We start from the raw sequence: 27,397 nt of genomic DNA on the forward strand, positions 1-27,397 counted from the left end.
GATTCATCCAGTGCAACATTTTCTAACCCTAAAAATCTTTAAGGAAATAATTTCATATGATGACTAAACTTGTTCTTTAAATTTGTTTAATTTCACATGAGTTTTATTGTTTAATTCAAATGCTGTTTTTATATGATTTTATTGGACATAGAATGCTTTTAATCTTGTTTTCTGTATTACTAGACTTAGGATTTCATAAAGATTACTTCTAGTTGATGGATTTTGTAAATAAAAAATTAAATAGACTTTCAGCGGAATAAATGAACAAGATAGAATATCCATTGATTGTAAGAAGCCAAATGGTTTTATAAAAATGCATATGATATTTACTCCATTTCTTAATGATCAACTGTTTTACTTTGTTGATGGACAGTGTTATAACTTATGGCTGTTTTTAATCTCTATGACTAATTAATGTCAGTGTATTCTAATTATAAACTTGCTCTGGGCTTACTTCAACAAACTTGGTGAAAGTCTTTCATTAGATACTGTGCTGTTATTTGGAGCTACAAAGTATTTGATCTGAAGATGTCTACAGTGTGTTTAGAATTAATAGCAATTAAAATTTTATTTTATGTCAGGCCTATTTATATGTATATGTATATTATATTCAGTAGCCCAATTATTGTCCCCATCTTACAGATCAAGACTCTGAGGCAAAGAAAGGAGCCAGGACTAATTCTGGCAGTTTTGTTCTAGAGCCTGAATTCTCACCCATTATTCACAGATAGTTGTTATAACATGGGGAATCATGGCAGCAATTTGCACCAAGTGCTGGAGGCAAAAGGCAGAAGGCCTTAATTCCTTCTCTAAGCCAGGAGTTAGAGAAGGGCTTCCAAGAGGAGATAGCACCTTGCCCTGTGAATAAAATTCACTTAGATGAATCCATTAATTTCAAATGTGGGCTTCTCAGAGTATGTCATTCCATCTACACTACTGGAGAAAAACACTGCTGTTGCTGCTGCTGAGTCACGTCAGTCGTGTCTGACTCTGTGCAACTCCATAGACGGCAGCCCACCAGGCTCACCGTCCATGGGATTCTCCAGGCAAGAACACTGGAGTGGGTTGCCATTTCCTTCTCCAGTGCATGAAAGTGAAAAGTGAAAGTGAAGTCACTCAGTCGTGTCTGACTCTTAGCGACCCCATGGATTGCAGCCCACCAGGCTCCTCCATACATGGGATTGTCCAGGCAAAAGTACTGGAGTGGGGTGCCATTGCCTTCTCCGGGAGAAAAACACAGTAAGTGGCCTTCAAACAGTGTGTCAATAGAATGGCATTTTCAAACAAAAACCTACAGCTTAAGTAGTACTAAATACAATGATAAAAGCTAGGCAAGAGAATGAGACAAATTATAAGATAAAAATCTAAAATAAATAAATCTCTTAATATGCAATCTTACATTTCTAAATTTTTGCAGGTTATTTCTAAATGGTGGTAGAAAAGCAAAAAAAAAAATTAATGTCATAAAATATGTTTTATTGTTTCTTTTAGGAGTTTATACTGGAGAAGGCAATGGCAACCCACTCCAGTACCCTTGCCTGGAAAATCCCATGGATGGAGGAGCCTAGGAGGCTGCAGTCCATGGGGTCACTAAGAGTCAGGCATGACTGAGTGACTTCACTTTCACTTTTCACTTTCACACATTGGAGAAGGAAATGGCAGCCCACTCCAGTGTTCTTGCCTGGAGAATCCCAGGGACGGGGGAGCCTGGTGGGCTGCCGTCTGTGGAGTCGCACAGAGTCGAACACGACTGAAGCAACTTAGCAGCAGCAGGAGTTTATACAGCTATACAGCTACTTGATATTTCATTAAATAAATTTTTTTTTAATTTACTAAAACAGAAATAATTCCCTAAATCCCTTAACTGATATATTAATGTGTTATTGTGTGTATCTGGTTACTATATACATATATATTCATAGATAGATAGACACTCTTCCCATTTCAAAACAAGTTTTATTTATTTCATTTCTCATGAATTATTAATGATCTGTATCAAGGTAATGACAAAGACAATTGATTTCTCCTTCTAAGCCTCTTGCAAGATCAGGAACCACTTAATTACATTTCAGCTTTCAAACTCTTAAACTAAATGGCAGAAATTACCTAAGTGTAAGGCAAAAAAGCAAGAAACGGTGATAGTGTACTCTAAAAGCTTTTACCATATAACTAAATGCAATGAAAAAGAGACAGACTAAAATCAGAATTTTCTTGTTTTTGTTTTATTGCCTTAAATGGAGCATTTAAATCAGAGGTGATGTTATGGCAGTATACAACACTGCATTCTGTCTGGCTTTCTATGGCTATCATCTTTTCTGCTTGGTCCAGCGTGTTTGGTCAGTTTCTGTGCCATACAAGTTGGTAAACACTTTGAATAATACATCTTCTTTTCCTCAAAGTTACTGTAATTATTAATGAAATAATATTTTTGGTACTTTTGTAGTATTTTTTCAGGGTTATATTAAAGCAATAAAGAAAATAGTTTATATTTTCTTAATTTGAAAGGAACATATTTATGTTTATCATGATATCATAGGGAAATATGAATGTATCCAAGAAAATTATTGACTTTTTCTCAACTAATGATTAATTGCATGCAGTGATAACATATTTCATTCGCTATTTCAAATTCTTCATTGATAACATACTGTAGATGGTATTGTCACTAATAAAAGGCACCAGACTTCTGTACCCTGCATTCATTAGATACATTTATAGTTCTTGATGAGAAATGATGACATCCCATTGAGACTTAGGATATGTTTAGAAAATATATACTACATATTATATCTACTAATTTAAGTAACATTATTTTATTTTTGAGTTTAACAGTTACTTAAATGTTAAAAAATTGCAGATTTAAATTCTAGACAATTGAGGCCATATAATATATAAATTATAATCCTATTCATTATATTGTAATCAAAAGATATTATTCTCTTTATTTTAATAGTGTCCCAGTAAAACATTTGGTGGATTTGACTCTACAAAAGACCTTCCTGATGATGTTATAACATTTGCAAGAAGTCATCCAGCCATGTACAATCCAGTATTTCCTATCAATAACCGGCCAATAATGATCAAAACAGATGTAAATTATCAGTTTACACAAATTGTGGTAGATCGAGTGGATGCAGAAGATGGGCAGTATGATGTCATGTTTATTGGAACAGGTAAATGTTTTAACTTCAGCTCTAAATGTTCTTCCAGAACATTGCATTTAGCTAATTAAGTATACTAAAAACTGAGGGAATGTTTTATAGTCACTGTCAAGGTATGCTGTGCTGTGCTTAGTCACTCACTCATGTTTGACTCTTTGCGACCCCATGGACTGTAGCCCGTCAAGCTCCTCTGTCCATGGGGATTCTCTCAGCAACAATACTGGAGTGAGTTGCCATGCCCTCTTCCATAGGATCTTGCCAAACAGGGATGCAACCCAGGTCTCCCACATTTCAGGCAGATTCTTTACCATCTGAGCCACCAGGGAAGCCCAGAATACTGGACTGGGTAGATGATCCTTTCTCCAGGGGATCTTCCCAACCCAGGAATCGAACTGGGGCTCAAGGTATAGTTAACCTCTAATAAATAACTATAAAAATCCTGAACATTGTCCCATTCTAATGTGTCATGATTTTAGACAAGTTGACATTATTAACTCAAATCCCCTTTTCAATCAAAAGTTGATAAGTTTAATCAGGCAAAGATAATGATTAGGTGAACAATCAGTGTCTATAATTGAGTCATAACTCTTTTTTGACCAGTGGTTTTTCAGGACAAAGATATTGCTCAAACCATGCATAAAATTCCCAAGACAGTCAATAGATGTTCTATAATATATTGATGCAAAACTATCTGAACTTTAAAATTATCGTAGTGTGCAAAAAACTTCCAGAAAAAAAATTTTGGCAACACAATTTATTTAGTGTGTTTACCATACAATGAGAAACAAAACAAAGCAAAACCAAACTTCATCAGAAAAGCAACAAAGTGGGCATAAGAAATCAGCATATACATTTTAGATTCATTGCTATATAAATTTAACAGTATATCTTACCAATTATGTGGCTAGAAACAAGAATTTTGTAGGTAGGTATATTTTCAGAATGAATTCCATTACTGTTATAACATATTACTCTGTCTCCCCCCCCCCCCACTTTCTTTAATAATACTATTTTGAAAGCACCGGTTACAAATCTGAATCTTGCTACTTAGGGTCAGATTCCAAGGTAATAAATTCCTGGTCTCCATTAACGTTAACGGACATAAATCAGTGGGAAAACAGAGTGAGTGCTCCACTGAAACCTTGTGTAATAACATTTATTTTCCCTTGGTGAGAAACAGAGAAAAAAATTGCATTAACTATAGAGGAATGGCACCTGTGCAATAAGTGCTTTGAAGACTTAAAGTTTTATAACAAAATTGTGAAATACTTAATGTTATCAGGTGTAACAGTGTCAGGTTCTGAGCAATACTTTATAGTTTCCTTTTATGGGGGAGAAAGTTTCTCTATCAAATTAAAGAATCCCAGTGAGACTTGGAGTTCAGTAAGTCAATGAATTGCAAGTATCAACTTCTGGTTATAAATATCTTGAGAAATTATAAGATGATAGGATTTCTCTTCAATAAATATTAGTTTGTCATTTAATGTCAAATTATAATTAGATCTCTCTACAGAGTAGTTAAGCTTGTTCGATAAAGTCACACTTGCCTTTTTCTTCACCTCTGGCCTTTAATGTTGAAAAGTCCCCCACTCATTGTCACTGCAACAAAAGCTTGCTTCTGGCAGTTTGACCAAAGAAATCCAAGCTTGAATTTTCAATTCTTCTTGGGACGTGAGCTGTCTTTAAAGGAACCAATTTTATGAGCATGTTGAACATCTGATGTTGTGGATGGCTATTGGTCAGCACAGAGCAGGGTCATCTGTCAGCAAAGTAAATTGATTACAGTAATTTTACCTTTTAACTAAGTTGCACATTGATCCTGGTTGAGTAATCTGATTCAATTTGTGTGAAATTGTTTGAAATACTACTCAGTAAAACTTGATCTGGAACACAGATAAGGTTATGTTTGGATACTGGAGACCGATCAGAGGCACAGAGTAGATTAACCTAATTTACCTTTAATCTTTGGTGTTATGAGTAGTCTAAGGTCCTGTAAACATAGAAAGACCCTCTTAAAAGAGGGCTTTAAAAAAAAACTTTACAAGGGATACACTAGCAGCCTTTCTTGAGCTCACATACCACATCATATTGATCTCCTGAAAATGGTTATCTGTGGTATGAATAGTTTGAATTATTTTTATGGTGTAATGTTTTTTACAGACAAGATTTTTCTTCTCAAATAATTTGTCTGTTAAATTTGATTAAAATGAGCCATCCATAGCTAAAAATAATTTATCATCTGATGAAATGGAATGTCAAAGAGTCAAATTTTTGAATTTCATAAACCGCTGTTCTTTCTTCTATCAAATAGAAACGTACCTCTAAATACTGGAAAATTAGTAGGCTTCCCAGGTGGTGTAGTTGGTAAGGTTGGTAAAGAATATGTGTGCCAATGCAGGAGATCCAAGATATGTGGGTTAGATCCCTGGGTTGGGAAGAGACCCTGGAGTTGGAAATGGTAATCCACTCCAGTATTTGTGCCTGGAAACTTCCATGGACAGAAATGCTGGTGGGGGTTGCAAGAGTCAGACACAACTGAGCATATACACAAGTAGCTTCTTAACCCAACTTAGAGTAAAAATGGCAACTCTTATCATTAAAACACTTTGTATCTTGTGCAATGAATAAACAATACTTGAAATCTCTATTAAAATGTATTCACTTTAAGAGTTACTTTATTATTTATAATGATGAATTTAAATTTTTTTAGCACTCTAATATGTTAATTAAACCAAAGCCAAAATTGATTAGGCCAATTATTGAAAAACCACTCTAATAAGTAATCTAGTATTTATTATGAGAAGTCAGATTATTATTATTTAGCACTAAATGGTCATTGAGCTGTCTTTTTAGGGACCTCTAAGCACTAAAGGCTTCCTCATGGGAAGATGATGAGCAGTCGGGCTCTGAAGTTCAACTACTTTTGTTGCTCGGCAACATTGCTTCCATTTTGCTTGAATATTAAATATTGATAGTAGTTCCTGATTTCATGACAAGAATGAGAAAAACTTGTCATGTCAAAGTGTAATTTTTCTTCTTTTTTATTTCTTATTGGATGAAAGATTCTTCAATTCTATAGTGCTTTAATATTTTCAAAAGTTTCACACATGATTCCATATAACCCCATAATAATCCTTTTTGGCTCCCACCCCTATATTGTCCCTCCCCCATTCTCTCTTCCCACTGTTAACCACTCATTTTGTTCTCTATGTCTGTGAGTCTGCTTATTCTTTTGTTATATTCTAGTTTGTTGTATTTTTTAGATTCCACATATAAGATAGATAGTGTTTGTCTGACTCATTTTACTTAGCATAATGCCCTCCAAGTCCATCAATATTGCTATAAATGCAAAATTTCTTTCTTTTTATGGCTGAGTAGTATTCCATCGTGTATACACGTACATCTTCTTTATCCATTCATCTGTTGACAGACACCTAGGTTATGTGCATACCTTGGTAGGTGTAAATAATACTGCTGTGAATATGGGAGCGCATGTATCTTTTTAAGCTAGTGTTCTTGGTTCTTTTATGATATGTACCCAGCAGTATGGTTGTTCTGATTTTAGTTTTTTGAGAAGCCTCCATACTGTCAAACTGATACTATTTTTAATTTAGTTTTTTTTTTGAGACATCTGATAATTGAGATTAAAAATAAAAATAATCCAATCTAATGATTATTTTATATATATACATTTTTAAATTACACAAGTTTAGAATAAAACCACCTTCAAGGCTTATTCCATAGCTACATTTATATTTTATCTAGTTTCATGAAATGCATTTGAATATATATTACTAATGCTATAACAATAAAATAAATTTCAAAAGGCTGACATCAAAATGCCATTCTTTCTATTCAATTACTAATATAATTTATTAACACTAAACTCTCTTTAGATCTGTTTAAATTGTGGTGTTCTCTACTTTCTTTCAAAGATGTTGGAACTGTTCTTAAAGTAGTTTCAATTCCTAAGGAGACCTGGCATGATTTAGAAGAAGTTCTGCTTGAAGAAATGACAGTTTTTCGGGTGAGTGCTGTTTAATTTCAAGTGTCGACAAGGTCACTTGTATGTCCTTCCCCTAGGACAGCTGCACACTGATCTTGGTATGGACAAGTAGTCTGGCATACCCTTCTAATTAGCTTGTCAATTAAAAAGCCAGACACTAGTCAAAATAAACCTTGAAACTTTCAATGCTAGTTAAATCTAAAAATGTAAAGAAATATATCCTTGGCTCATATTTTGTTTTCTCAGTGATAAATTATATGATTTACATTTTATACTATTAATGTAAGTTACCTCACTGAACAAACTCTGCGTGCCTCCCGCCTCCCAAATCCCTTCTTTCACACTTTATGGTGTAACTGGGGTGATAGATGACTTCCGTGAATGTATTAAAGAAATACATTCAGAATGAAGGAATGAAGACATTTCAGTAATTTTTAAAATCTTATTTGTGAGTTGTTTTATCACATTTTTCTAAAGAAATCATTTGTTAGCGAAAGAAAATGTTCACGATTTTTATATCACTGGTGGAAAATTTGTTATGAATTCCTAGTCTTTACAAATGGCACCCTACTCCAGTACTCTTGCCTGGAAATTCCCATGGACGGAGGAGCCTGGAGGGCTGCAGTCCATGGGGTTTAGGAGTCGGACACGACCAAGCGACTTCAGTTTCACTTTTCCCTTTCATGCATTGGAGAAGGAAATGGCAGCCCACTCCAGTGTTCTTGCCTGGAGAATCCCAGGGATGGGGGAGCCTGGTGGGCTGCCGTCTATGGGGTCACACAGAGTCGGACACGACTGAAGCGACTTAGCAGCAGCAGCAGCACAAGTAAGAAAGGAACTGGTAGTTGTCCCTTTGCCGTGAATCAATCACTTCTGGCTCAGCTAAGTTTATACAAGATTGGGGATAGAGGCATCAGTTTATGTGTTGCAGTGAGAGTAGAAAACTAAAGTAATTTAACATATACCACAGTCTTTTTTTCCTTTTAGAAAATCAGCTAGGAGGAAGTTTGAATTGACACACCTTGATATGAATTATTTATGAAACATAACAGAGAAATGATGCCTATCAAAGGTGTTATTTCAGTTTTTGATAGAAGAAGGTAAAAACAATCAAACATTTATTTACTAAAAATAAATTGAATTATTAGTGGACAGAAAATGAGAAATGTCGCATCTAGTCTCACAACTAAAAATTACCTCATTTAGTCTCCAGGAATTTCAGACACTTTATCTATAAAGTGAAGTGCCTGTATTGAAGTTTTCAGTTGATTAAATATTTTGATTGTAAGCAAAATCTTCCCAGGACTTCTTTTAACCCTGTACTTATTAACTCAATAGGGTTCTTGCTCCCTATTTCAGTAATTGTTTGAAAAGAAAATAAAGTAAAATATGGCAAGTTCCTAATTGATATTGTTTCAGGTAAAATTGTAATTAGCTTTGAAACATGTAACTGAAAAATCATGACACAGACACCTAGTAGTAACTAAGAAATGTTCTACTGGGAAGGTCTTAGGTTCTTGAATCATACCTACATAATAGTTCTGTTTGGACCACAAAGAGTTCATCTGAGCTTTCCCATCAGTATAGACAGGGAAAATAATACCTATCTCACAAGGAAGCTAGAAGAATTAGAGACAGTATCTGTGGAATATCCAGGACAGTGCTAGTCACTGTGCTTAGAATCTTATCGTCAATATAATTTTACTTGTTTTAGTTTGTCTACAGTGAATATAAGCTGCATTTACAGTAGCTTTCTCTGCTAATCCTTGGTTTAAGTCTTAAAATCACACAATCATTATAATTCTACTATGATTTTTAAAAATTAAGCACTTGGACCTTATTTTGTCTGTTATAGAATGATGACTAATTCCTATCTTCCACTGCCTCCCATTTCAGAATTTACACATTGATACTTTAGCCCACAAATTCAAAAATCAGTCCAGTTCAGTTCAGTTCAGTCGCTCAGTCGTGTCTGACTCTTTGAGACCCCATGAATCGCAGCACGCCAGGCCTCCCTGTCCATCACCATCTCCTGGAGTTCACTCAAACTCACATCCATTGAGTCGGTGATGCCGTCCAGCCATCTCATCCTCTGTCATCCCCTTTTCCTCCTGCCCCCAATCCCTCCCAGCATCAGAGTCTTTTCCAATGAGTCAACTCGTCACATGAGGTGGCCAAAGTACTGGAGTTTCAGCTTTAGCATCATTCCTTCCAAAGAACACCCAGGGCTGATCTCCGTTAGAATGGACTGGTTGGATCTCCTTGCAGTCTAAGGGACTCTCAAGAGTCTTCTCCAACACCACAGTTCAAGAGCATCAATTCTTTGGCACTCAGCTTTCTTCATAGTTCAACTCTCACGACCACTGGAAAAACCATAGCCTTGACTAGATGGACCTTTGTTGGCAAAGTAATGTCTTTGCTTTTGAATATGCTATCTAGGTTGGTCATAATTTTTCTTCCAGGGAGTAAACTACAGTTTTCCAAATGGACTGTGTCAGTCGTATAGGGTCCATTTAGATTTAGCAAACAAATTATAGGCACTAAGAGGCAGATATATAAATTTCTGTCTTAAATCCATTATTGTGTCTCCAGAGCCTAAAATATGTTTTCAACCAGCATTTGTTAAATGAACAAAGAAATCAGTATTTATGCAAAAAATGAAATATGAAAAATTAAGGAGTTTAAAGTCTTGTCTAGGGAGACCCTCCTTAAAGTGAGGTGCCAGAGTATGAGGAAGATAAACCAAGAACAGCATCAAGTTATCCTGCTTGATTATGTCCCATGTTATTTTCTAGTAGAAAAAAATTTTACCAATTATTTTTTTTTTTGGAAATCTATATTGCCACCACCATGCCAATGAAGTTATAGGAGCTACTAAAATATTATGTTATCTTTAGAATTTCTTAATTATTTCCAGAATGTTTTACTTTTGGATTTGTCATGGTTCCTCTGCATATTCCCCTTCAGTTACTGTATATTATTATAACAAGTTTCGTTTACTAATTCAGCTCTAAACAAACATGTCCACCATTGTTCTGGCACAGTGCTAAGTTCTAATGAATCAGGGATGGACACTATAAACATGGGCTCTGACCTTACCTAGCTTAGAGACTCTTTCTAACATGTCTTCCCTCATAGTTTCAAGTACTTGATTTATTAGTAGTACAATGAAGTTTTATCTTGTAGAATTGTATTGCTATGCCATGCCATTAAATAAGGTTCTTTTTTCTATCATTTAATCGGAATATATATAATTTTGAAGTAATGCTGTATTCTATCTAATTTTCATTCCTTGTATCTCTTGGATTTTAAGTTTATATTTCACATCTTATCTAGATTTGTTTTAGTAAATCAAAACAAGTTTTAGTTTAAAAATGCTACTTGAAACTGTTAAATGACTTTCAGCAAAATCTTCAGAGATGGGAAGCCAGCAATCTTGCAAGCACAAATACTTAATGTCTACTAGATTTTATTAGTGTTTTGCAATTTCCAAAGGATAACACAATCTAATTATACCTGTAATAATTAGTGAATGATTTCTGCATGGTTTAAGATGTCATGAGAGAGGTTCTTTGTCAGGTTTTAACAATTAGGTATAAATAAGTAATAATATGCTTTCATGGAAATGATTGTTTATGAGTTTATGATTTTATGAAAAGATTGTTTGCCACATAAGGATGCATCATCCTCAGATAAATATTCCATTTCTCTCCCATATTCTCTGCCATGCATTGTTGTCATTATTATTTCTTTGGCACTCAAGTAGACAAAATGTATTTGGGCAGAGTTTAAAGAAATATTTACTTTCCCCATTCTATTCTATCAGGCAAAGTTCATACATATATTGTGGTCTAGCAATTGGAATATTTCACTGTCAAACTTTGTTTAATTTTGCAGAAGGAGGGCAAAACACACAACACATTAAAGCAATTTCTATATACACTGATACTAGCAGAGAAATGTTATAGTTTCCTTATTTTTATTTGAGCCTTGCAAGTTACTCCATTTAACATAAAATTTAAAAAGGGTTAACTGAAGCACCATGTTGATTTGACAAGGTGAATAGACAAGGAACAGGTTTAGGGTCCTGGTGCTATCTGATACTCTTGGATTTTAAAAAGAAAGACATTAATGTCAACCAAACAGTTAATTTTACCATAATATCATCTCCAGGAGACCCTATTCATTATGTATCTTTGCTAGACTGAATAACCAACCTCATATAAAATTCTAATTAAAGCCAGTACTGTGTCCATTGCCATTTTGAGGTTGGTTTTAGGAAAACACCCTGGCTAATCACAGGACGACATTCCAGTGGTTCTAGTTACATCTAAGATACTTCTATTCTGGGTGAAATCAAATCCCAATCAGAGTATAGTAAGAAGACTATTCCTCAGTGATAAAATTTCCATTTTAGAGTAAAATTTTATTGGGAAATAAGAGATGAAATAAATTGGCTTCCCAGGTAGCTCAGACAGTAAGGAATCTGCCAGCAACGCAGGAGTTGCAGGTTTGATCCCTGAGTTGGGAAGATCCCCCAGTGGCTACCCACTTCAGTATTCTTTGGAGAATTTCATGGACAAAAAGTCAGACACAATTGAGCAGTTAACACTTTCATTTTCATAGGACTCTGGAAATTACTTTAAATGGCTATCATATATTCAAAATGGTATTAAAGTACTAAGACACAAACCTATTTCAAATATTATTTGTAACATTAACTTGTGTTTGAATCTCAATTACTGTGATATTCCAAACAAATTGGTTAAAGTCAGTTGAGCCTCAACTTCTTCATCAGTTTTTTTGTTTTTCTAATTAAGGTTACTAGTCAATTGTAGCTGTTATTAACTAGTTAAATAAATGACAATCTCATTTAAAATAATTGCTTGAAAATTCTAAATCTATACCTTGTTAAAAATATTCAAAAGCTATGAAAACCAGAAGTATGCTGATTTTTACTTTATGCACTTGAGATTTTTTTTTTTCCCAGTCCAAGGAGGGTTTTACTTCTGATATAGTGGCTGGTTATATCACGTTGCAATGCATTTAGTACAGCGGGTTTTATTTATACTGCTATTGACTGCAAAGGATTGCAAGGCATTTACATAGATGATGCATTCATTTTAAACCCAATTTATGCAGTATTCCATGAACAGCTGAGTAAACAAATGAAAGAGTTTAATTTTCATTCAAATGTAAAACATAATTGATGCTTTCCAAAACCTAGTCGGTTAACTCATTCTAAAGGAGGTTCAGCATGCTTAGCATCCAGGGAACGCTGTCTGATTCTCCTGGGATCAGCAGGTTGAAAAGCTCTGCAAGTGTGAAAGTTTAATAAGGACTAGATTTAAAATATCTGAAAAAAATATATATAGCAAATTAGAGTCATAGAAAATCTTAAAAAGATGCTAAGTTTTTAATTTCATTTTTACTCAAACTCCAGTTAAATTTGCAATTAAAACCAGATTCATGAAAAAATGCTTATAAAGCTACATCTGTTTTAAATGGAAGTCATATTCACTACCAACTAGGCTCAGAAAAAATCATAGCTTATTTAAATGGATGTCATCTTAATATATTGTCTGTTAAAATTCAACCACAGGCAGCATGTAGCACATCCTATTCCAAACTGTTTCATGATCTAAAATATAAGTAAGCTGCTTTTAATAGAGAGAGTCTACGATCTTAATTTAAGAACTTTGAAATCATTATATGGCACAGTGGAGTTTCTTGTATATTGAGGTTTGTTTTGTTTTACAATTTATATATAAAGTGATCATTTTAGTCTGCCTTACAGGCATTTTAATTTTGTATTGTCAGTGTATGTGAAATGTGTGAAAATTCACCAGCTTCATTTATAGATAGTTTCACTGAAGTTGTTTGAAAAGAACCTAGACATAGCTAACTTTCATTTTAATTATACTACCTGTTAATTCGCTAAGAAATACTTTCCTTGCACCTTGGCTATAAAATTTATTTCACAAAAGTCTCCATGAAGTTAGCTGCTTATATACATAACAACATAACCATTTTCCCTGTGAAACTGTTGGAATGGAAGAAGCTGCTGTGGAATATTTTTCTGCTTTAAATTCTTTGTTTGGATTCACTGATTCCAATATTATATAAACCTAAATATAACAATCAGTTTTGTCTTTTAAAACGAAAAATCTATGATGACTTGGTCCCTTGATTTTTGTGATTTGATGGAATAAATTTCAAAAATCTTATTTCTATATAGAGAAAATTGATAGATATTCCTTTCATCATAGTTGTCTTTATGATTGATAGTTCCTATAGAAAATTGTTATCTTTAATATCATTAAGCTATGAAAATGGGTAACTATGGGACAATTCTAAATTATCCTATCAAATAAATTTACATCCTAAATCATTTGTCTCATTTATGTCTCAGGCATATAGTCTTAAATCTGTTAAGAAAATTCTATGCTCAGTTTAGATATCAGGGTTCGAAGTGGAAGTCTGCAATTCTATAGCACATAGGAGGTAATTAAAACCACAAGCCCATCAGGAAAAGAATGGAGCATCCAAGGAGGAGTGGATAGGACTCAGTAAGGAAAGGCAAACATATGAAGAATGACTAGAGATAGAAAAAACTCGAAAAAATTAAGAATAGTTAATAAAGAGTTCTAAGGCATAATGAAATCTAAATAGAGGAAGCAGTCAAGAATTGACTAGTCACTAGTGCTGTATCAAACAGGAAGTCCAATAATCACAGTAGACTGAAGCTTCCACTCAGCACTACAGGTTATCAGTGATCCCTCCTTCTGAAAATGATAGGCCTTCTCTCTAGAGTAAGGCCTAGAGTCAGTGGGCTGAGGGATGCGCGGCACCAAATGAGACATGAACGAGTAAAGATGGAAAGTATAGAATAATCAGATTATTTTCAAATAAAATACAGATAAACTTGAAGGGTTGAGGAAAAACTTTTTTAAAAAGATGGCTCCCTGTGTCTCATACAAATTCAGTGGAAGGAATAGAGTATAATGGAGAGAGTAAAAGAGATATGAGAGAATGGGGGAAATTTGTAGGGAATTCATTTGCTTATTCCATTATTTAATAAATAATTACCAAAAACTTGTAAATATAGTTGACCTGTGAACAACTTTGGGGGTTAGAGGCCCCAACCTGCTGTGCAGGGGAATATCTGAGTGTAATTTTGCAGCTGGCCCTCCATATCTCTGGTTTTGCATGTGTGGATTCATCCAACTGTTGATGGTGTAATACTGCAGTGTTAACTATTGAAAAAAATCCATGTCTTTGTGGACCCACACAGTTCAAACCCCTTTATTCAAGGGACAACTGTAGGATAAGCAATCCCAAGTATATGGCAGTGAACTAAACAGCCAAAAATGCCTGTGCTGAATTAGCATTGGGTGGTAGGCGATTGGGGAAGGCTTGGGGCAAAGAAGATAGACGGTTAAGAAAATGTGACATGCCTCTTCCGCTGTCCTCACATCCTGTCAGCCTAACCTCGAATTCCCACTGTGTATCTTTCACTTTTTCCCCCCATACTTCTCTGACAGGCAAAAGGGCAAGCAAGAGTCACAGCTGACTGGAAGATTTAACAGCCCTGTGGGCATGCAATGAGTAACTTTTCTTGGTACTAACCTCAGTGGATAGCTTTGAGAGAGTCATTGTCTACTATCCTAAAGATTTTCTCTCAGTGTTGACTTATATGACCTGCCTTTTTATTGGCTTTTTCCTCCTTCCTCTCAGTCCTCTCTACCTTCAGATAAGAACTTTGAGGTATAGGAAGAAACGTGTACGACACAAGATAAATATCACCTATAAATCATATACATACAACAAATGTCATATCTATGTATTTCTAGATAGTGATAAGCACTGAAGAGAAAACCTGAAGCCAAGGAAGGATATGAATGTGTGTGTGTGTGTGTGTGTTGAGTGTATGCGTGTGCATGTGAGAGACAGGAGAGATCTGAATAAACACTATGTGACAAACATGTTTGTGAAGTATTTTACATTTATTAATTAATTTGATCATTATAGCAATCCTATGCAGAAGATACCATTGTATGTATTTTTCAGATGAGAAAGTTAAATTAGAAATAGTTTCTATACCACACCTAATATCAACCTTCTGACAAGACTTGTATTACTACCATTTGAATTCATACAGTTTGACTCCTGAGTCCAACTCTTTACACTTTCTTCAGGGCATGACTTCAGGCACTTGGAGAGAGAGAACTTTCAGCATTGTGTTCATCCCGTCTAAGCCTCCTTCTCGTTACCTTTCTATAAACCCCCCCAAGTTATCTCTTGTTAGTGTTGTGATTGTCACTGATGAAACAGGATGGATCGGAGTTCAGTGAAAGTGAATCGGAGAGAACATACTCAAATATGTTTAGGTAAATAGTAATTTGGTGGTCTGAGTTCGTTAGAGAACAGCGTTTATTTATGCAGCCTACACATGCTTATAATAGGCTTTAACAGAATACTTTAATAAGGGTGCTGGTGATTATTTCTTCTCTAGTCATGACTTCTCTAAATTAGTCTGTTGATAGAAATTAAAGAGATTATGTTCTTCAGCAGAGACCTGATTGTAGACCTTTGCACCTTAAATAGTCATTTTAATAATAATGAAGTAATATCATCTCAACCAAGCTCTTACAGTTCTTGCCAGCTGGACACCAGCTCTATACCCTCAGCTCATCCTTGGTGCTATTAGGAGCTGGTCTGACATTCTCACCTCAGCCACAGTGTTCTCCAGTTGAACATACAAATTTTCACAGAGCCCCAACATCAGACGGGGCTATTCTCAGACCATGATAAACCAAAACAGTAACAAGTCCATTCTGTAATCATGTCTGACACAGAAGAGAACATAACCATTGTCCAAACCATAAAAATGAACAATCTCTCTATCTGCCCTAGTGAGTGATTGCTACTTTCCCAATAATTGCTCTAGTTTCACTGTTTTTTCCTCCTTCTAAATAAAACTTACGAAGATACCTAATCATGGAATTACCTTTGCTTTGTGACAGCATCCAATATAAAGCGAAATCCTGCTTCCTGGAACTCCCTCAAATCACCTAAACACAAGTCCAAAACATATTAAGTCCTTCCCATCTCACTCTTACTGAGTCCCCCCAGTCTCCTTTATCATAGTGAGCAGTCCCCCCAACTTGATCCACAGGTATGTTCTTGATGGTCTTTAACTGGAAGATCCACTTATTGTCTGCTCCACACATAGAATACTTGTCTATGTAATTTCTTTCACATGTTTTTTTTTTTTTTTTCCCCAATTACATTGCTTCTTGTAGGCACTGAAGTTATCTTTCTGAAAGTTTATGTTGGCATTCTGTAACTTTTCTAATTGGCTGAACATTTCACATTTTCTTTTTCTTCTTTAGGAACCAACTACTATTTCAGCAATGGAGCTTTCCACTAAGCAGGTAATAACATTATACATTACAATTGGTAATCTATATTTTGTTAACAGTGTTTCAAATAGATAAATATATTTATGTTCCATCAAATTTTTTTCTTTTTTTTTTAAATTTTATTTTATTTTTAAACTTTACATAACTGTATTAGTTTTGCCAAATATCAAAATTTTATAGGTTTATTAACAGTTGTTCAAAACACAAGAGGAAAAATAAGCATTCTTATTATAAATAGCAGAATGAAAACTAAAGATAATTTCATTGCCCTCATGCTTTTGACCAGTCTCATATATGTCCTATGGGCTTCCCAGGTGGTGAGAGTGGTAAAGAATCCACCTACCAATGCAGGAGCCATAAGAGAGGCAGGGTGGATCCTTAGGTCAGGAAGATCCCCTGGAGGAGGGCATGGCAACCCACTCCAATATTCTTGCCTGGAGAATTCATGGACTGAGTAGATTGGTAGGCTATGGTCCATAGGGTCACAGAGAGTTGGGCACGACTGAAGCAACTTAGTACCCTGCACACATATATGTCCTATAAATATATTTATTAGATCATACACATGCAATGTCACTTCAGTTGTCTCCGACTCTTTGTGACCCTATGTACTAGAGCCCACCAGACTCCTCTGCCCGTGGGATTTTCCAGGCAAGAATACTAGGGTAGGTTGTCATTTCCTTCTCCAGGGAATATTCCCAATCCAGGGATTGAATCTAGATCTCCTGAGGCTCCTGCATTGCTGACGGAGTCTTTAGCGCTGAGCCACCAGGGAAGCCCTCTTAGATCACTATTTGTTGTAGATTTTCATTTATAGTATTTCCTTCTTGGCCATTGTAACATAATTTCCTCAGTAATAACTCATATTTTCATCTGTATATCCTCTGAAATAACATGGGTGAATGTTTTGGAATATAAATAAATGTATAATTTAATTTACATGTACAAACAAACTGTATTATCCAGGCTAATAAAATCATGCACTTGACAGTATATTTTTGGAGAATTTTGACTTAGTTAATTTTACATTTTCAGTAGTATCATGTGCTAGAGAAAACATTTAGTTTGGCTAAATAAAAAGGGAAACAGCAAAACAGTCCCTGCAAATGATAAATTATTAAACTCCTTGAATTCAAAGCTTGAGGACAGCATGTTAATAGTCTTCTCATTCCTGTTGAATGAATGCTTTGGCAGGACTCTTAAAATGCTCAATGATAATGGCAAAGCAAATATGATTTTAACTTCTAATGAATTATCTTTTCTGCAAAAATGTTACCTAGCCTTTCTATGAGTATATCAAATTTAACTTTAAAAAAATGACTTGTATCCTGAGTTGAAATTATTAAATAACCTAGGAGAAATAGTCAAAAAGTAGTCAGGAGCTTCTCACTCTCTGAAGTGAAAACTTACATACAAAATTGTTTAATATGAGACTGATTTGGCAGATCTTATTTCTGATGGCAGATCTTACTTACATGTTTTGTCTCTAACCATGCCATTTTTTGTCATACAAGATGCTAAAATACTGTGCTAGTAAAACTTAGTAGATACCTTTTCAACACATTTGTATCAAAATACATTGATAATCTCCAAGATATTTAGAGAAATCCAGAGTGCAGATATTATTGACCTGATACTGTCATCTTATACTTCATAAGTATGTGTTCACCTGTTCTTGTAATCTAAAAATTGTCAAATGTTGGCAAGGAAATCCGGGGAGTTCCAGGATGGTAGCTAGACTGGGATATTGTTTCCTATAATGATTTTTAAAACTATTTATTTATTCTCTGCTGGACTTCGTCAGTCTTAATTACATTGCATTCAGTTTTGTAAACTATCTCTTTCTGTTTTAACATTTTTAAACCTACCTTAAGAATGGCGCATTAAACGCAACACATTTTACCAAAAAACAAAAACAATTTATCAACCTAAAATACTAGGTTAGAAGACAGTAACTCTAGCCTTCATTTTCCATTACCGGAGTTTGACTTCATTCAGATGTGAGTCAATTTCATTTATGCTCGTGGAAATTTTAAAAGTGAGGCAGTAGTATCAAGAGGGACAAACGTGTTGCAACTAATTTTCTGGATAAATGGACTCATATCCTGCTTATGACCTGCAACTTATTAAGAAGGATAGTGAGAAAGCCTGTGGTGATGTTAAATTGGGCAGAAAAAGCACATCAGGTTATTTGCTGGTGACTGGATTATGCTCAATGGTGCCTGCAAGCCTCCCCTACATTTCATTTAGATGGCATAATTTATTTGCAAATCATTAATAGTACAGCAGAATAATTATAAAATGAAAACTACATTGATTGTATTAATTTTTTTCCATTTTATCACACTTTAGGTTTTCATTACAATGATTTCAGTTGCCATATTTTTCATTTCATATTTTTCTCAGGTATTACTTCTCCAATTTTCTGCCAAAGGGATCTGACAGATGTAGAATTTATTATTTGGATAACAACTCCTTTATTACTCAATGCCATATTCTTAGAAATCTATAAGTATGAAGTTTTCTCATGCTTCTTAAAAGTTATTGGTCAAACATAGAAATCTTTTTCTTATGTATGACCAACTTGTTCAATCGCTTTTTAAATAGTTATGTCCACAGTATATAGTTTGGCATATCTAATATTCACCAATGCCAGACATGCTTCTAGATACTGCTACCTCATTTTAACTAATTTATCATTTAAATATTATGGTTGTTTCATTTTTTTATCACATTGAGATTTCTTGCCTTCTTTTTTTTGCCACTTAATTTTTTTTTTAACTGAGGGATAATTGCTTTACAGAATTTTTTGGTTTTCTGTCAAACATCAACAAGAATCAGCCATAGGTCCACCATGTCCACTCCCTCCTGAACCTCCCTTTCGCCTCCCTCCCCATCCCACCCTACTAGATTGTCACAGAGCCCCTGTTTGAGTTCCCTGAAGCATATAGGAGGTTCCCAGTGGCTGTCTATTTTACATATGATATTGTAAGTTTCCATGTTACTCTCTCCATACATCTCACACTCTCCCTCCTCCCTATACAATCTAAGTTCATTTTTTTAATTTTATTTTTAAACTTTACAATATTGTATTGGTTTTGCCAAATATTTTTAAAGGTGCTTTTGGAAGAGAGAAATAATAGGAGGGAAAAAAGTTCTTTGCATTAGTTAAGTTCTCTGTTAACAGTTAATCATTATTTGAGAAATATTATCACATGCAGGTTCTGTAGGTGCTATAAGAGGGGTACAAATCAGTCTCATTTTCTCTCAACAAAAAGGCTTAATAATATTTCATCTTTTACTCCCAGAGACTTTAACTATCATTTCTTAATTTGCTGTGGTTTGTAGCATCTTTCAACATAAAAATACAAGGTGAATATACTGAGAAATTGAACATCTGTAATGTATACAATATTCCATATACTATATTGGAATATTATATAAAATATTCATTTTACTGAAATGGAATAAGTAATATTTATCAGGATTACTACCTCCATATTAGTTTAGTTTTTATTGTATTATTTCTTCCCCCTTTCTTTTCCCTGTTTTGTGTTAACATATAAGTAAGTTGGTTAGCTTTAAGCATATAATTATTCTCTATAAAATGCTCCTTACCATCAATAATTTCTTAGATTCTAATAGATACTTTATCTTCATTCAAACATATCTGCTATATGTAGTCCATCTTTGAAAGCCAACTAGAAATGCAATTTTAATTATATCCATTGCTTACTAATAGGCAACTTGTAATACTAAAAGAGCCTGACTCTTAGCGACCCCATGGACTGCAGCCTACCAGGCTCCTCCGTCCATGGGATTTTCCAGGCAAGAGTACTGGAGTGGGTTGCCATTGCCTTCTCCGAATACTAAAAGAGCACGCCATGGTTCCAAGATGGGCTTTTCTTTAACTATTCTTTTTTATAGTGGAGAAATTAAAATACACTTCTGGGGTCTTTTTTATATGTACTATTATGTTTAAGTACATAAAATTTTTCACATTTATTTAATATTTATTATAATTATGCAGTCATCTAGTACAAGAAAAGGGAGCTAGTATAGTATATAGTTTACTATATTTTGATAGTAAAATGTAGAACCATCACAAAACAGTTTTATTTGTATTTAATTTTTTGTTTACATAAAGTTGCAACTGATATGCTACATTGGGCAACTTTGTTAAAGGTATTTTTTAACTTGTATCGAAAACCTAAATCAATCACTGCTACAAAGCTTTTTTCCCTCCAATTCTGGCTCCTTTGATAACTTCAAATTAATTGAGAATAACGCCAGCATAGATGTTTTATTTGCCTGCATACTTTGAAGCTCTAGTTAAACATGCTTATTTTATGAATAAGGAAGTTCAGTCTTAAGAAAATTATATGAACGGCCCAAGATCAACAGAGAGTTAATGTCAGGCAAGACCTAGAATCCAGATATGTTGATGCCCGATATCCCACTTGTTTGACATTTGAGCTTTTTGTTCAAGCCCATGGCACCAACCTCTGTGTACTCGATTCCCCTACATGATGATCTTTGAGTGAGAAGTTAATGGAGTACTTGTGTTTAAAGTAGTCTTCTGAAGGTAGTACAAAAGCAAGATGATTAAAATTGAGCAAAGCTTCTTACCAACACAAGCACCAAAACTTCACCCTTTCCCTGCTTATAGGAGGGCAAACCTAAAGTGAAAGTCCCCAAGAGTCAAAAGCGAAAGATCCCTGCCTCAAAACCAATCAGAATACATGGCAGGGTAGGTAATCTGGTTAATCAAAATTATAAACAGCAGAATTTTAAAATGCAAGCTAAGAGCAAACTGAAGGTTTGGACTTTTCATTGCTCACTAATGTCATTTAAAATTTTTTTATTTTCATGAGATTTAATTGACATGTAACTACTACTGTCTTCCTTCATCTTCCCTTATAAAATATACCTGTTTCAGTCAAATATATGGATTTCGACCTTGCTGTATTTTAGATGGTCACATTTTCTGCCAGGCCTTTGAAAAAATTACCAGAAATGAAATATTTTAAACCCACAAAGATAAATGTATGCTTGGTAAAGTATAACATTTTCTTCTTTTTTTCTTAAGGAAAAAGATATTTTAAAAACAAGGTAATTTTTGTCATAACAGTAAATTCTTTCCACAGCAACAACTATATATTGGCTCTACCACGGGGGTCACACAACTCCCTTTGCACAGATGCGACATTTACGGGAAAGCCTGTGCAGAGTGCTGCCTGGCCCGAGACCCTTACTGTGCCTGGGATGGCTCCTCATGCTCTCGCTATTTTCCTACTGCAAAGAGGTAGGAGGTCTATTAGAAATAAACACACTGTTTGACATTTATCCTATCAGATTTCATTTTTGGAACAGCTTCTTCATATAAGTACATCATCTCTTTATTTCTGTGTATAAAGCAAGGTGTTACAATTCAGGGAACTCTTAGATATATCCTGGACTTCTACACAAACTTGGTTTACTTTTGTTTTAGAAAACAAAAACACAACCTTAATTTGGCAAAATAATCATTTCAATGTATTCTTTACTCCTCACTCAATGCTACCTATTCCCCTTGATATTCACCAGTATTTAAGAAACAAGCAATGATAGATAAAAGTAATATACAATACTTACTAATATAAACCTAAAGATTAATGGTATGCATACAACCTATTGAAAAATTTAATAGAAATTAGTATCATTACACTGATGCATTCATTACAGGGGCAGTAAACTTTGCTTTGTTTTTTATTGTAGCTAATGTTTTACAAGAAGCTGTGACCATGACATTTTTCATTGCTAATGAGATATGTTCTACAACATTTGGATCATTTAAAATGTTTTAGAAAATATTAGAGAAAAGAAATAACCCAAATATCTAATTAAATATTTTGATTACACATTAGATATTATTGACTGTAGTATTATCTACAACTTAAAACTTTCATATATTCAGTCCATATAGGTTAAAACACAGTTACCTTGTTCATAATAATATTAAATACAAATGTATTAACCTATTCCATTCACTAAATACTGGATTTTCTTGAGCCTTCAGTATTCAGGATTGAAACAATGTATTTGTATTACTTTCATGTATCTATCAACTTCGTTGGAAGTTTAAATTTAAAACAAAAACTTAGTGTGGAGATAATATGTTACTGATAAAGAAACCCTGAATATACTAATAAATAGCAATATGATCTTGTTACAGCAATAAAATTAAATTAATTAAGATAAAGGTTTTATGCTTCTTAAATCATTTAGCTATAGCGGGCTTTGTATACAGACTAAATGTTGCTTCAAAGTGTGGAATTCATGTTTTAACTAAAAATGTGTATTAATTTCATTCCATTGCCTAATTTAGTAATAATTCATTTGAATTTTAAGCTTTTCTTAATAAAAAATAATATAAAAATAACATCATAACTAAATCTGTAATAAGTTAAAACCTGGATATTATTATATATTTGGAATGTTTACCACATACCTAGAATCCAAGATTGAAGGAATTACAATTAACACATTTTTGTTGTGCCTTGCAGATGTTACCTAATCCAATTTCATGTGTCTTTGAAAAGGATGTTTAGAGGCCTTACAATTTATATATTCTTTGTGATGGCATTTTTCAAAAGCTTAAATGGCAGTAAAAAACAATTCCGTCCCAAATGCTTTGTGGTTCGTGTTTCACAAGTTCTTTTGTTGGCGCAATTTTGAAATGTGCACCATCTGTTTGATAGTGTCACCAATACTACAAATAGAAATTTATAAATACTTGGGACTTCTAAATTTATGAATACAGTAACCAATTCCATGTTTGCAGTGCTCAGTGGCGTTTGTGAGAACTTTTTTCAGTGTTGGTAACTAACTTTGCAGCAAGACAACGCCCATTAAAATAGATGCAGTATGCAGTTGGGCAAGTGGCCCCCATCTTTTCCCCAGTTACACATAAGCAGGCTCCATTTTTAGCCTTTTACTTGAACTACACACCTTGTTTGCACCACAATGGCTGGAGACAACCTCCTTACTCCCAGTTAACCTTTAGCAAATTGTAGAGAGAAGCTGCCCAGAATGTACTATAACAAACATTATCTGAGCAGTAGAATGCAGGAGAATTTAATTTCAGTTTTATAGCAAATTTGTTTTTCTTTTAGAGATAAGTTCTCCTTCTCGCTCACCTTCCTCTTATAAAAGGAGACTTGCTCCTTAATATTTGTTGTTGTTTTGTCCTTTTATTCACTTCATAAGTAAATTGGTTTGCAATCATTTTAACTATGCAATCATAAAAGAAATGTTTTATTAAAAAAGGTTGATATAGCAACAAAAAATAAAAATAACAGACTAAATTACAATATAATTATTTGTCTTAATACCTATAGTTTAACAAAAATTAATTTAAGGAATTATGTATAAATATTAAGACAAAAATTCATGATTTTTAATTTTCAGTCTTACTCCTTCATTAGTGATTAGGGGAAAAAATGTTGAATTCTACTTGTTGAATAAATGGGTTGCTATTCTATATTTTGTGTTTTTTCCTTAGAATTTAAGGTATTAAGAATTTTGCATTTTTTAGATGTTAGGTTCTTATTGATTGACAGTCACTAGCAAAAGAACCCATGAATTTCCTGTTATCAATACCTTGAAAGACTTTTAATGCTTTGTTTTTTATTTAGTGTTTTTATATGCTATTTTCCATTTTGATCATCTTGGAGACTTCTCTTAGAGGTATAATGAACTGCTTTAAAAACTCTTTTAGTCATATATAGATTCATCTCTTCTAATAAACTCCTGGGATCTTTGATTTCGATTCTTCTTGATTCTTACAACAAATCCCCAAGATGGAACAGAGATACAGTAATACCTTTTAAATATAATTGTTTTAGACGCACAAGACGACAAGATATAAGAAATGGAGATCCACTGACCCACTGTTCAGACTTACAACACCATGGTAAGTTACATTTTTACTCTTTCAACCTGCTAGTACTAGGATAAAACCAAAAGCAGTAATACATATGCTTACAAGTTATACACCTCTGCCAGAATACTCAGAGAAGTGCAACTGAAGAGAAAGAACATCTTGTGGAATAAAATTATAATGAGCGCAAAGCACTGAATTATGTTTTATTATTGTAGGCATGATAAGTTCAAGATATTAGACCCTTATGAGACTTTATGCTCAATTTTCAAATGTTAACCAAAAGAAGTCAGGTTTAAGTATATAATTATAATGAGCGCAAAGCACTGAATTATGTTTTATTATTGTAGGCATGATAAGTTCAAGATATTAGACCCTTATGAGACTTTATGCTCAATTTTCAAATGTTAACCAAAAGAAGTCAGGTTTAAGTATATGCTTTTATATGTAGTTGCAACCTGAGTAGTAGGCAGCAAATATGTTCATTTAAATATATCCAAGAAGAAAGTGCAGTCTTAAACTAAGCCATACAAATTTTTCATTTATATGCTGATAGTATAGACCCAGTACATTATTACTGAGTATCCTACTCAAGTAAAAGTTAGTTTGGATGTCTTCACACTGATTTACCAGTAGGATATTCCCCTGAATCGGGGGATTTTAGATCAAGTTCATTTTTTGCTTTCTAAAAGATGTCAAGTTGCTTATTTAATGATGAAATATCAACCAATCTTTATTTAAAATGAAGTAAAATTGTAGTATATCCCATTCCTCCCACTTCAACCCTTTACAGAAAACAAAATTAATTAGGTCATGCTTCCCTCTGCTGGGAAAACTGAGCAATGACATCCCTGCTTATGAACAGCTCAGTTAAAAATGGCTAAAATATCAACTGTAAACATATTATGTGTGCTGCTGCTGCTAAGTCGCTTCAGTTGTGTCCGACTCTGTGCAACCCCAGAGAGGGCAGCTCACCAGGCTCCCCTGTCCCTGGGATTCTCCAGGCAAGAACACTGGAGTGGGTTGCCATTTCCTTCTCCAATGCATGAAAGTGAAAGTGAAGTCACTCAGTGGTGTCCGACTCCTAGCAACCCCATGGACTGCAGCCTACCAGGCTCCTCAGTCCATGGGATTTTCCAGGCAAGAGTACTGGAGTGGGGTGCCACTGATTAATATCCTATAATCCATAATTATCCTATTGACTTTTTTGATACCTTTGACATTAATCTTAAAAGAAGGTATACTGTTTTTATCAATTACTTGAACTTGATCTACTAATTCTGTATAAAGAATATTCATGGGTAATTCAGTTCAGTTCAGTTCAGTTGCTCAGTCGTGTCTGACTCATTGTGACCCCATGGACTGCAGCATGCCAAGACTCCCTGTCCATCACCAACTCCCAGAGCTTACACAAACTCATGTCCATTGAGTCGGTGATGCCATCCACCCATCTCATCCTCTGTTGTCCCATTCTCCTCCGGCCTTCAATCTTTCCCAGCAACAGGGTCTTTTCAAATGAATCAGTTCTTCACATAGGGTGGCAAAAGTATTGGAGTTTCAGCTTCAACATCAGTCCTTCCAATGAATATTCAGGACTGATTTCCTTTAGGATGGACTGGTTGGATCTCCTTAGTCTTCTCCAACACCACAGTTCAAAACTATCAATTCTTCAGCCCTCAGCTTTCTTTATAGTCCAACTCTCACATCCATATATGACTACTGGAAAAACCATAGCCTTGACTAGACAGACTTTGTTGGCAGAGTAATGTCTCTGCTTTTTAATATGCTGTCTAGGTTGGTCATAACTTTTCTTCCAAGGAGCAAGCGTCTTTTAATTTCATGGCTGCAGTCACCATCTGCAGTGATTTTAGAGCCCGAAAAATAGTCTGTCACTGTTTCCACTGATTCCCCCATCTATTTGCTATGAAGTGATGGGACCAGATGCCATAATCTTAGTTTTCTGAATGTTGAGTTTTAAGCCCACTTTTTCACTGTCCTCTTTCATTTTGATCAAGAGGTTCTTTAGTTCTTTTTGCTTTCTGCAATAAGAGTGGTGTCATCTGCATATCTGAGGTTAATGATATTTCTTCCAGTAATCTGGATTCCAGCTTCTGCTTCAACCAGCCCAACATTTCTCATGTACACTGTCGGATATACTCTGCATATAAGTTAAATAAGCAGGGTGACAATAACCAGCCTTGACATTTTTGGAACTAGTCTATTGTTCCATGTCCAGTTCTAACTGTTCCTTCCTGACCTGTATACACATTTCTCAAGAGGCAGGTCAGGTGGTCTAGTATTCCCATCTCTTTAAGAATTTTCCACAGCTTATTGTGATCCACACAGTCAAACGCTTTGGCATAGTCAATAAAGCAGAAATAGATGTTTTTCTGAAACTCTCTTGCTTTTTCCATGATCCAGTGGATATTGGCAATTTGATCTCTGGTTCCTCTGCCTTTTCTAAATCCAGCTTGAATGTCTGGAAGTTCCCAGTTCACATAGTCTTGAAGCCTGGCTTGAAGAACTTTGAGCATTACTTTGTGAGCATGTGAGATGAGTACACTTGTGCGGTAGTTTGAGCATTCTTTGGCATTGCCTTTCTTTGGGATTGGAATGAAAACTGACCTTTTCCAGTCCTGTGGCCACTGCTGAGTTTTCCAGATTTGCTGGCATGTTGAGTGCAGCCCTTTCACAGCATCATCTTTTAGGATTTGGAATAGCTCAACTGGAATTCCATCACCTCCACTAGTTTCCTAAGTAGTGATGCTTTCTAAGGCCCACTTGACTTCACATTCCAGGATGTCTGGCTCTAGGTGAGTGATCAAACCATCATGATTATCTGGGTCATGAAGATCTTTTTTGTATAGTCTTCTGTGTATTCTTG

The 27,397-nt window shown here is 34.6% G+C and overlaps 1 protein-coding gene across 8 annotated transcripts in view; it reads left to right on the forward strand.

The window, feature by feature from the left end:
• The window catches only part of SEMA3A (semaphorin 3A), a 560,896-nt gene that overhangs the window by 503,915 nt on the left and 29,584 nt on the right, over positions 1-27,397 (forward strand). For all 8 annotated transcript variants that reach the window (XM_055590101.1, XM_055590100.1, XM_055590098.1 and 5 more), the window contains 5 exons: positions 2,954-3,173; positions 7,097-7,188; positions 16,563-16,604; positions 21,740-21,897; positions 24,479-24,546. In XM_055590101.1, the coding sequence (XP_055446076.1) occupies positions 2,954-3,173; positions 7,097-7,188; positions 16,563-16,604; positions 21,740-21,897; positions 24,479-24,546 (580 nt within the window). The remainder of the gene's footprint in view (positions 1-2,953; positions 3,174-7,096; positions 7,189-16,562; positions 16,605-21,739; positions 21,898-24,478; positions 24,547-27,397) is intronic.

The sequence above is a fragment of the Bubalus kerabau genome, chromosome 8 (assembly GCF_029407905.1).
Source record: "Bubalus kerabau isolate K-KA32 ecotype Philippines breed swamp buffalo chromosome 8, PCC_UOA_SB_1v2, whole genome shotgun sequence".
Classification (NCBI taxonomy): Eukaryota; Metazoa; Chordata; class Mammalia; order Artiodactyla; family Bovidae; genus Bubalus; species Bubalus kerabau.